This window comes from Dreissena polymorpha, chromosome 3, assembly GCF_020536995.1.
Source record: "Dreissena polymorpha isolate Duluth1 chromosome 3, UMN_Dpol_1.0, whole genome shotgun sequence".
Lineage (NCBI taxonomy): Eukaryota > Metazoa > Mollusca > Bivalvia > Myida > Dreissenidae > Dreissena > Dreissena polymorpha.
In genome coordinates, this window is record NC_068357.1 from 141,673,717 (window position 1) to 141,686,595 (window position 12,879).

The 12,879-nt window shown below is 33.7% G+C and overlaps 1 protein-coding gene across 5 annotated transcripts in view; it reads right to left on the bottom strand.

Moving 5' to 3' along the window:
- LOC127871723 (solute carrier organic anion transporter family member 4A1-like) overlaps nucleotides 1–12,879 on the bottom strand; it is a 51,488-nt gene that overhangs the window by 19,605 nt on the left and 19,004 nt on the right. Inside the window, exon 1 of one of the 5 annotated variants that reach the window (XM_052414866.1) lies at nucleotides 10,599–10,746. The exons of 3 other annotated variants lie outside the window; for them this stretch is intronic. In XM_052414866.1, coding sequence (XP_052270826.1) covers nucleotides 10,599–10,619 — 21 coding nt within the window. In that variant the 5' untranslated portion in view covers nucleotides 10,620–10,746. Of the gene's footprint in view, nucleotides 1–10,119; nucleotides 10,241–10,598; nucleotides 10,747–12,879 lie in introns of those variants that run through there. One more of the 5 variants, XM_052414871.1, reaches the window with a different exon arrangement.

A 12,879-nucleotide genomic window follows, 5' to 3' on the forward strand; every position in this document is an offset into this window, starting at 1 on the left:
TTCCAAAACTGGAAATGAAAGGCATTATGACTTTAATTTAGCTATTTTTCTTCTAAATATGGGCTTCATTCATTTCATGATAGTGGTGCATCAATTAGTGTTAATAACAAAGCTGTGGGGCGACTGTGGCAAAGACATGCTAGATGGAAATTTGTGTCCAAGAAAGACAGTTATGTCACAGATTCTTTAAAAGACAGATTATCGTTGTCAATGAATTAAGGTTTATGAGGAAAGTAATAAAGCATTATATCAGTGACTTAAAGGATGTGCTGTTGGTAGCACCTGTAAAAGGCGTTATTTATTATTATAAAATGAATAGAAACTGTTAGTAATATGAATTATGTATAAGTTGTATTAAGCTACTTGTTGGTTTCTTATGTGTGCATGTTTTGTGGGCAGTGAACCGCTTTGTTTAAGGCCAGTTGGCCTGATGTGTAACGCCAATTGGCTTGGGTGGTAAGTTGACCTTTTTTTCTTTTTTTTGAACTAATTTGTTAAAGCCATTCGGTGTGTGTATTCAGTTTTTAAAAGCAGTTAGCTTGTGTGGTAAGTAGACCGTTTGTTGAAGGCGGTTAGCTTGTATATTTTTACAAATGTTTGCAACTTGGTCTTTTACAGTAAAAAGACTATTCAAATGGTTTATTAGAAAGTGGAGGGGTTCAAAAATAAAGGCATAATTGTGTTTTATTATTGTCACTACTAATTTGTATTCTCTTTTTATTTTGTTCGAAATTCGAAAGCCGTTTCAAATACAAACACCCTATCCTAGTTCGTCGATGTCTTATTATTTATAAGGAAATAAATTGTTAAGTTGTTATTTATAATTATAAGGGGGATATTATGGTATTTTATGGTATTTTTGATAATAGAGAATAATAAATTTTCTCATGACTATGATTAACTTACATTTCTTTGTTTAATAAGACAGCTTAAAGTTGCAGATTAGTGTTAATAATCTGTTATGAGAAAACATGTTCGGGTCACATTGAACTTGTTAATTTCAATGAGCTATGTTGCATTTGCATAAAGATTAAGGAATCGTTTATTGCTACTGAAACGGATAAATATTTAATTAAGTTTTATTTCCCATCTGACGATTTGAACTTATACGAATTTATCTTTTCTCCAGTAAATTTGATTTTAAAATACCCCCGGTAAATAAATATCCAATTCAATAAGGGGATTTAAACAGACCGGTGATGTCGTCGTAACTCGCGATTAACGTGCGTAGTTTTCGTTATTAAATGGCATGACTATTCTTGACTTACTCGAATTGTAGAATGATTGACTAAATTGATATAATTTAGTAAGTATTCGACTAATCTATCTTGTCCCGATACATGTGTTTATGATGAAAAATAGTATGGGAAGATAACAACAACATTGATGTGAATGAGAAACTACTGCAAGATCTTACCGTATTTACGATGTTTTACAGTCTTTTTATAAACAATTAAAGGGATATAATTCCTTTATCTATAGGATACATGGTAGACTTATTCATTATATGGTGAATCATTCACTCCGTCACTCCGAAAAACACCTCATTTAAAGGAAATGAATGTGTTAATACTGATTGTAAACTAGTAAAATTATTTTTATATAAAAACAAAACATTGTTTACTTTAGGAAATAGAGATGCTAATCGGGTACAATTTTGAAGGCTAGAAGTAAGTATTGGTGAAGCGCACAGTTAAACTGCGTATTACAATGAAAAAACAACAACTAAGTGTGCGCACTGAGTAAATGTAACTCGCGTGAGTTCTTGAAGTATATAAAAAATATATCCGAAATAAATATGTTCAAAAAGATTTATATGTATGAATTATAAAAAAAAAACACAGAAAAGCAAACTGTCAGCAATGTTCAACACATAATGTTTATAAGTTGTTCAGGATTATAATTTTTCAATAAATGTTGTTTGCCTAATTGTAATTTGAAGTGATATTCCGGTACTCTATGTTAAAGTGATATTATGGGCATCTAACAGTTTATAGGTGTTTATCGCAACCGTTGTTTATTTTTGGTGTTTTCACTTCATATACACTTATATTTGTTAATGCAGCATCAACATACTAAAACAATATCCCAGAAAGAGAAAAATAATGCAATTGAATACCAACCGTACTTTCGTTTGACAACTGATCACGCATGTACAGTATGAACCTAAATTTAGTTTTAGTGCAGATTCGTTTATACGACACAATGACACCATTTTGTTTTACGGATTATTTCGGCTTACAGGACTGGGTGGGTCACGTAAAATATGTAATATGAGTTGCAGATAATTGGTCAGTAACCACATTTTAACTTATACTTTTGACCTGTTAATTCTTTTCAACTCAATTCAACAGTGAAAAATGCCCATAATATCACTTTAAGACATAAAAGAAGTGATCTTACAGAAATTGTTGAAGTTTTTTTCATTGATTGCCAAGATGTTGTGCACTATCTTGCATATATTTCACGCTATATTTTAGCACAGGAATTTATCCAGCTCTTTGTGTAAAAAGCGCTTTTGTTCCGATCCATAAAAATGGCGAAGCGAATATTCGATCTAATAGACAATACCAAACTTCAAGATTGATGTCAGACATTCGGTCTGACGAATTGACAAATTCTGTCAGACCGGATGAGTGTTTGTCAGACCAAACAAAAAGAGAGAAAACACAAAATGAAATGACGGTTACACATAGTATTTATTTATATCATAATAACATATATCAAGTATGTTCTATCTAGGAATATCATAAAACAAGTATGTTACTATATATTACTAGATATTATCAGATATCGGAATAGAGATTGGAATTCAAATAATTGATTATCTTCTTCTCATTGTCTCCTTCCTCCTGAAAATCTGAACAGTAATCACTCTCGTCAACTTTACAGTATTGATAATTGATTTGTTGAGTTTCTGCGTCAAAGTCTACGACATTATCAGATTCAGCAGTCTCCTGCTCATCTGAGGTACCTTCAATTATTAGATGATTAAACACTTGAGTCTCGACAAATTTGTTTTGCCAATATTCTCAATATTATAGTATCAGTACCAGGTAATACTTTGGTAAGAAACCTCAGCATATATGGCAAATCTCACAATACAAAAAATATAAAGACAATAAAATTAGTTGTGAAATAGTTTTTTGGAAAGAAGACAACAATATTTTGAAAACGAAATCACCTGAAAACAATTATACGTCAACGTTATTTTCGCTTCGCAATGCTGTTACCATTGAAGACAATTGACATGACGCCTTATCAGTGATCGCTCCGCCCACTTAATCACGTGGCTCAACGGGAAGAAAACCTAGACTAGCTAACACCAAAATGGCTTCTTTGCCTATAGACTGCATATAGATTTACGCGATATACCGGATGATTTTATGGACTTGTTTAACACCATATTAAACTTGTAAAGGGGTTGATGCCATTTAGTTATTCTGCAAATGAAAAAAAAAATACGATTAAAGAGAACATCAGCTATTTATAACGGGTAAATCGGTACATTAAACACGCTCTCAAACGCTTGCGCGCTTACCGAAATCGAACCCGTTATTACGTGTAATGGTGGTATTTGCAATAAATTAACACTTCACCGGTATTTTCCCGTGTTATTAACAAAATTATTACCGATACATTCCCCCCCCTACCCGTGTATTTGACACGAAATAGCGCTTTATAACTGGGAATTCGGTGAAGTTTTACGCGCTTTCTGACGCCGGGTGGGTTCCTCAATCCGACATGTTATTGCGTATAAAAGTGATATTAATCATATTAAACATTGCTTATGGGACATTTATCAATCACTATAATTTAAAGCGCAAAAACAACACAGTACGTTTGGACATTGTCTGATATAAAATTAGCGTTTTACGAAATGGAATACGGTCAGGCTATTATAAATTAATAAGGCTACCAATATCAGACGCTCGCGCAGGTACCGACTTTCCCGAAGTTACCGCATTTATTCGTTAACTAATATCAGTAATAATATCTCTTTTACAATAGCATTTATCGATAAGTCTTTATTAAAATAAAAACAAAATGGTTTTCACTTGTTTCTGACTCACACAGAAACGCGATTTTTAACGGGGATTTCGTAAAGTTACACGAATTGGGTACCAAAATTCTCAATTATTTTACATGCACACGTGACATAATACATACTTAATAATGCTTAGTTATTGCTTATATTGCATTTCAAGTTTGTGAAATAAATTAATGTTCTATAAAGGGGATCTCGGTAATTCTTGAAGCTTCCACTCGCTCTTGTCAAGACCGCATTGCCGCGTTGGAAATGGTATAAATTTAATTCATCTAACTTATCTTTCTGGATACCAAATGTCAGAGTTGCATTAACCCTTTTTACACCGTTTTTGCCATATTTCATTTCCGTTTTTTAATCCGAACAAAATAAACGAAACTCGTTTAAAAAATGAGATCTAGGCATTCGAGCTCCTAGTGTGGATTAAAAGCGTTTATTGGTGACACCACATGAGTGCAAATGTGATGATACCGTTAATAAGATAATATATCACATGTCATCTTCAAATAACATGTATGATGTCAATTAAGTGCATTACTATCAGGGTAATAAAACACAGCATGAATTAGGCTTCATGCTGGGTTTTATTTCTCTTTAAGTAATGTAGATGAACCTCACTTCTGACCTAGTAACTGATAAAACTATTTTAAAAAAAGTGAAATATTATGTGATAATCAGATCGATAACATAAACTATTTAAATCTGCTAGTATATCCGATAAAAATATATTATAATTGTCTTTGACAGTGTTGACGTTCAGTTGTTCGTGGTGACGACCGCATGTATTTATACATCTCTTACACTTCTCAAGATCTCTTTTCGGCTTTTGAAACGATATAAATTAAATGTCACCAACTAATCTTTCAGGATATCGATTGTCCGAGTTGCATAATCCCCATTGACACCGTTTAACCATTTTTAATCGTTTTTTTTAAGAGGAAAACAAAAGAAACTCGTTGGAATAAAAGAACCTAAACATGTAGCTTGTCTAGAAAATGGCGGACAGGTCGTTGCTAACGAGTGCGCCCGATTAATCGATCGCTGATTGGTGGATCAATTCTAGTGGGCGGAGCGATCATAGATAAGGCGTCATGTCAATTGACCTCTAACATATGCGAGCACCTTGCTTCATGGTCCCGGCTCACGCATTTTGCGAATTGACATGCACATATGAGCGTGGAACTAGTACTTTATAAATATCCGTTTGGAAATTTCCGAATTGCAACAGTTTGTATTTCATATACATCGGAACACACTCGGCAAATTCCGTCTCTTCGTTCAGAATATTTTACGAATATAGTATCGCGTGATCCGAGTTATTTCGGAAAATAACGCGTATAACCGAACATGTGCGAGCTATTCTTATTGGAGGACAAAAATAGATCGAAAACATAAAAACGACACTGGTATTAACGTATTTAGCTCTACATGTTTTGATGGCAAATATTGGAATCCCACGGAGAATCAGACGATGATTATAAAAGATATTTATTATATTTTTTGGAGTCGGACATTTTCGTCCGACGAAATTGCAAAATCGATCGGAACTTGTCATAATCTGTCAGATATGTCCGTCGGTCCGAGGAAGTTTGGTATTGTCTGATCTAACAATTAAGGTATCACACTTGTAAACAAGTCTAAAATATTTGGAAACACTCTGGAAAATCGCATTTATAATTAAACGTGAACATATATGTAAAGAATCTCAATTTGGATTCTCAAATAAACACAGTCCTATCGAGTGCATCTGTATACAATACGCGAAATTAATCAAAAGAACATTACAGAAGACCACTAAAATAACTCTAAATTTAATTTAAACAACACTGTAATTGGAAACAAGTTCATCCTGACCTAAAATGCCATTTAATAAATCGAATGACTGTTTAGATGGGTTCATTTTATTCCTATGTAAGTTTTCAATCATGCATTACAAACACACAATCCGAAATACGTTTTTTTATTTATCGAATGCTCTTAAAAATATTTTACTTTAAAATACACGTCCATGTGTGGTCCCTAAAATTCAGATAGTCCATCTTTAACTTGTGTTTCGTCATAAAATAACGTCACACGAGATACCTCGTTAATTGCGTAAACAGTTGAAAAAACATAAAAATTCCGAAAGAATGTTCGGAAATTATTTTTATTAAAGGAGTACATTATTATGATGTGTAATATAAGCGATAACATACGTCAGAGCCGTGCAGAACGTCTATACATGTACGTGTAATTGACAGGCTGTCGAGGAAATGTCCCGATGGTATATGGCGCGAGGCGTTATACGCCTATGGTATATTATTGTTTGAGAAGTACTTGTCTAAATGCATGGCTAAAGAATAAATTAAACAGCATATACACTCATTGAAATGTAATGTGCAACGAGTCATCTATATTGACAAACCCGTTTCAATAATTAGAGAAGAACATACCGTTTTAAAAACAAAGATCACCCATTTGTGAGAAAACAGGTACTTACAAGATGATAAAACACATTCCTGAATGAGTTAAATGTTATGCTTGGTACAATATCATATAAGTGTGTTACCACCCATGTATGTCTTCCTTCAAATTACTTTCTAACATTATTGCGAGACTTGTAACATTCGTTGTTTTATCTTTCTGGCTGTTTAAGGGCAAAGGTACAATTTGATTCGACTAAGGCGAGGTCCCGAATTTCGTTTTACCCCTTTATTGACCGTTATCGCAATTATAATACGTCTAAAGGCGACAACTCTTGCGAGAAATCGCACACACACACACTAACACACATTTGACGACCCTTCAGTTATCACTATCACTTATTCGGTTATTGTCTTTAGAGTACGTATTTAGATTGATATGTAGGGCAATAGGTGAATCCATGTATATTAAGATGACACCAAATACATTCTTATTGCGAAATCATAAAACGCTGTAGTAACTCTTTTGCGATGTTGTTGCCTGGTAATTGTTAACAATTCTTTCAAGAATAACCAAAAATGCACTACTACGCGTTTTAATAATGCTTAATGTTAATCGTAGTGAATATTGATTGATTTGCAAAGTAAAATATTTCTACTTTAACACTAACCGCCATTAAATTTTCGTCAACACCCTCGGCAATAATTGGATTTCAGAGATTTTATGGCGAGCTTACTTTTTTTAATTAAAAAACACACGTTGTTTCCAATGGTTTGTGTGTGGATTTTCTTTAGCAAAAATGAAAATTGTATCAACAAAGTCAATAATTTGTGTGATATCAACTTGCCAGTGCGAGAGATACTATATGCATCGGCCGCGCACACAGAATCAGACAATACGAAGCGGGCATTTAGCGTTCAATCCAATTTTAATCTAGATTGTTCTTTGTCTATGAAAGAAGTAATAAAAGAGATTTCCTCTACGTAAAGACAAACAAAGAAATCTTACAGGAAATGTTGACGATTTTTGCACTGACTACACAGATTTTATTTTTCCCTACTTTACAAATTTCAGCTATATTTTTACACAGGACTTTATTAAGAGAGTAATGCAGAATGCTTGATTGTTCTAATATATAAAAACGTGAAAAAAATCATCTAATTATCGAGGCTCCACACGTGTAAACACATATGTCTTAAATATTGTCATCATTTCTGCGTAATGTTCTGGTTATAACTGATTAAAAGTGAAAATATATTTAATTAATGGTTATACTACACTATATAATTAAACACGCTTCATCAAATGAAATGAAACTGTACTGCGCCTTTTTAAACAAAGGAACATATGAGCAGTGCTCTATGAAAATGGGGTTTAATGCATGCGCGTAAAGTGCCTCACAGATTAGTCTGTGCAGTCCGCACGGGATGATTAGGCACAACACATTCCTCTTTTATGATATGTTTTTGTTTAAAGAAGGTCGCGTTTAAGCAAAAATCCAGTTTAAGAGGAAAGTGGCGTCCCTGTTTAGACTGTGCGGACTGCACAGGCTAATCTGGGACGACACTTTACGCACATGCATTAAACCCCCTTTTCACAGAGCATGTCCAATATATTTTACACGGTTATACATCACGCATTGTGGGAAAAAGTAGTTCAGTTGGGTGTTAGTTGTAAGATGCTTAATAGGATGAAGTCACACTATCAAAATGTGTTATGTCAAATCCTGCTTTTAAGATGCTGATAACAATTCCTTCTCACAAACGATTGATATAACATTTCGGGCCAAGAAAGGCTAGCCTCTTTGATAATATTTGCAGGGTCGTCATTATGATTGTAAACAAAGAATTATTTTGGAATAGTAACCGATTGGGCTGGGGGTCAAGGGGCCGCCTAGGCCCCCTTGTAGGTCCAGGGAAATACCCTGTTCGGGGGGTCAGGTGGGCGAAGCCCCCCGACCGAAAACGAATTCTAGACATTTTAGGGACAAAATACTGCTATTCTCAGAGCCCAAAAAAGTTCAAATGAGGTCTAAAATGAACAGAAAATTTTAAGATTTTTACATTTTTTGTATACTGTACAATGTAAAAACATATTATATTATTAGATCTTTGCATGTTCCAATTCTATCCATTACCCGATAATCCAGTATTATTACGATTTCTTTTTTTTTTCAAAACCAAATTACGGCCAATATTGACGATGAATGTCGTCCACCATTTAACGCAAGTGCATATACAAATTGAATTGTGGGATTGGGGAATTCCAATTGAACATAAGTGAATAAGGTGACGCGATTTGAGAGCATTGAGAACCGTTTATATTTAGTAATTACGACAAATCAACGACTCAATCTAAACTGTTACATGTACCTCCTTTCAGAAAAGTTTGCGAAAGTGAAAGCTAATTTCTGAAAATAAAAACGCGTCTTTCTTTAAATTTTACCGAGTACTTTTCATTCCCGATCGTGATATAACTTGTCAGGTCATTCATGCATGTAGACCTATATGTATGCATAGTTTGGCAATCTCAAAACACGTTATTTACCTACTTATTATATTATGTGTTATGACCATTTGTATAACAAAATGCATTATTTAATTTAAGGGTTTTCAAATGCGTATAATTAAATGTGTTATCTGAAATCATTTTCAGATTTCATTATTCACGGAAAATTAAGAAAATTCTAGCAACAGAGACACATTTCTCGTGTTTTTCATGTACAGATGAAAATCATGCCAAAATTAGACTTCATGTATAACATCACGTCATTCTTCCTCGTTGAAAGCGTGGACTTAAATATTTAGATGCTGAATAATGACTTCGTAGCACAGAGGTCGCTAATATCTTTTATCTTGGTAGAAAATCGAAGAGCATTTTTTAATATGAAGAAAAATTTTCTCTAACAAAAAAACTAGTGAATTACGCTCTACAGTGCTACATTCGTTGAAATACGGTCAGTAATAATCAGTGAAATGTACAGCTATTTGATACAGTTTCACGTGGGGTCGGCGTGTATTCGGCTGCCTGAGCGCTGATTGGTTGACGTGCTTACCAAGATTGATTGACAGCTGGAAAAATCAATATTGGCCACTCGCTGAGAAATTCATTGAAAACAGTAGTTCTTAGGCGGAGTTAAGGGACTGACTGAATGACCGGGTGTCGCTCTACTTTACCAACTTTTATTCCTCGTCAATTATTGTCGGTTTGCGTCATCAAAACTTCCGATCGCAATTTTAAAGATTCGGGAAAAACAACCGATTTTCTAGCGATTTTAACCGATGAATTCGATCGGCAATCGGTTAATAATGACAACCCTGATTTGTTATGTTTATTACTGATATAGACGATACTTAAATGTCAATATATATATATACCTTGGGTTATATATATATATAGCTTAAAACCCAAGTTTTTGTATCGTGAACATACTTACTCTCAAAAATTGGTTTTAAAAATAAAGGCTAAAAAGACGTAAGAATGAATATTGCAAATACAACAACAAATTTGATTATTATGTCAACCACATTAAACGAGTTGAAAATTATAATTATTATTGACAATCTCTGACAAGATTTAGACTTAGTGCTTATTCATTAGAAAATGAAATCGGAAGATATAATAACAATGCTAAAGAAAACATAAATGTAAAAAGGTGACGCACTTACGTGGCTGAAGGAGAATATCCCTTTTGAAGTATATTTACACAATATCGAGATTTGAGAATTAAGTATAAACTTAAATGATCTGTATTTACTGTAAACAAGTTCACATATACAACCACGAGACAATTAAGATACGGTTCTTAATTTAGTTAACATGTTATGTAAAACAAAATGATTACCTTGCTAGTTAGTTTCTCACGTGTTTCACGAGAACACTATTTATATAAACAAATGATGTATTTACTTATTCATTTAATTATTTATTAATGTTAAATGCTTTGTGTTAAGTAGTCCATTTTTGAGGTCATATTTACGTATTTTTTATTAATATTTTGCCCAAAACGTGTATTTGTTCTGCAAATAAACTGAGACTTGTTAAACAAAAAGAAGAAAAAAGTTGTATTTTTTTGAATTTTGTGGGTAAATGTTCGTAGTATTTACCTACGCTAATATGGCGAGAGGTAATGCTAACATAAACATACCTGAAAATCTTGTAAATTCATCTTGATAAACTGTCCTTTTTACGCACAGTCACAGAACTGTTCGTTTTTAGTTTCCTGTCGTACAATCTAAATTGGTATTGATTTCTATGTCTTTTATATTGAATAACTACGTACATATTGATCTTCGTAGAAACAATCGGATATAAATAGAACCAGAAAATACGAAAATAATATTGAAACTGGTCATCAAAACCCCCCACTTATTAATATGTCGTTAATGACCGGTATTTTGTGTCTAATAGACGATGTACCGCGTACAACTCTGAAATAAAAATATCTATATATGAGAACATATTTCCTGTAGAATTGTCCGCCTCAACGAGCGTTAATTGTTTTATGAATGGACATTCAACATTGGGTTTATATTTTACTTCATAATTGTATATTTTTTTGGAGTAAAGATTGTCCACAGATAAACCTATAATACAAAAAAAAAACTGTCTAGAACAATTGGAACAATGTCAGCGCAAATATGATCGTCCGATCAATGCTGATTTTCGAGTTTACATGAAATTCCTTCCTGTATGGCTTTCAGAAAACTGAATCAGTTAACGTCTAAATGTGTATAAATGTACATAGCTCGAGTAAAATAAATAAAAAGAACGACGCGACATGAACTGCATTTTTCTGTCCTCAATTTGACATTTATTTATGAATGTGTAATAACAAAGTGAACAAATAACTTCTTTACAAATTAACGAGTCACGTTGGAAAATTGATCGTAATACAATCGTAGTGAACTGGGGCTCTAAAAGAAAGAATACTCTTGAGTTGGTGTATAATGATTTAAGTAGTTGAGACCCTTTAATATGATCAATTATGTCCGATCAGCCTGGAAATCATACATACATTACCCGCGTTATGCGAAAATGGGTCTAATGCCATATTTGACCAGCGTAGCTTTACCCAGCCACAGGGGTATTTTCGGTTTGGAGAGACTTCTTTAACAAAAAATCATAAACACGCGAAGTTAATGGAAGAATATACACACGCACATGCATTAAGCCCTGTTTTCCTAGAGCTCGGTTTAAATATAATATGTTTCAAGTACTTTTCAATCGAGCTTTTAAGTTTTCTCATTTCGTGCATCCCTTTCATGGAAATATTCTTTTATACAATGATTTATTTTGTCTAATTTAATCGGTATCTAAATAACATAACTAAGCATCTGTATACACCAATGTGACATTGACCTTAACGTGAGGGTCATTATTCTTGCGCGCGACACGTCGTTTTGATAAGATGATGATTTGGGCAAATGTATTTCGAAACCTCATGATGCAACATAAAGTAATGACCGGGCCTGACCATCAACTTTCTCTATATCCGTATACACTTAATATAGCACCGCGCGTAAGCGTCATTTCTAAATGATGGTTATTTGGTCCCACATTCTTCGCGATCCTTCATGTACCAAAATCGACTACTCATACCGACACTCTTTGTAAGGGTTAACCCTGGATACCATTTCGCCATAGCCATGGTGGGAATTTACACGCATCCACTTGAACTTGGGCCTAGCTCGGACAAAGACTTCCGATAGTTAACAATTCATAATAATAACTTTCTGAGGAGTGAAGTTACTAGACTTCACGTGAGTAAACACTAACTGACAGTCTATGTAATAGGGGGGATACATGTGTCACAAAACCTAATTAGATTCGATAGATCGATGCCCCACGATGATAGAGTTGATGGCAAATGTGAATGTATAAATAAAAAAGTGAATACATTAAAGTAATAAGGATTTTGCCATATGATTCGTGAGTTGGTAACGCATGTATATGCTAGATTTGTAAGTGCATATATATAGCATGTGAGGTAAACAATTATTTCCAACACAACCATGATACACAATTGTACACGCATACGGGCGTGCTGCAAGTATGATATATAAGTTGTATACAATCAAGAGTGCGAATGCCCGTTCTAGTGCAAACATAGGCATGAGGCATAGGCTTAAACACTACATCGATTAAACGATGTAACGAAGAAATACCTTACAGTCTGAACGAAACATGATAGAATGGCCTTGGCGATATTGACGGTTTTCTAGACAGCAATCTTCAAAAAAATAATTTTATGGTGATTGTCGGACAGAGAATCGGTGTTTGTTACTTCTGGTTTTAGCCTTATTTTAAACGAGACTTTTTTCAGCAATGAATATTAAGTGATAGTAAATACATAAGATACTTCAAACGTTAACGTTCCTTCAGAATAAAATTAAACTTATATGTACACTTGTGTTCCCGAAACGATC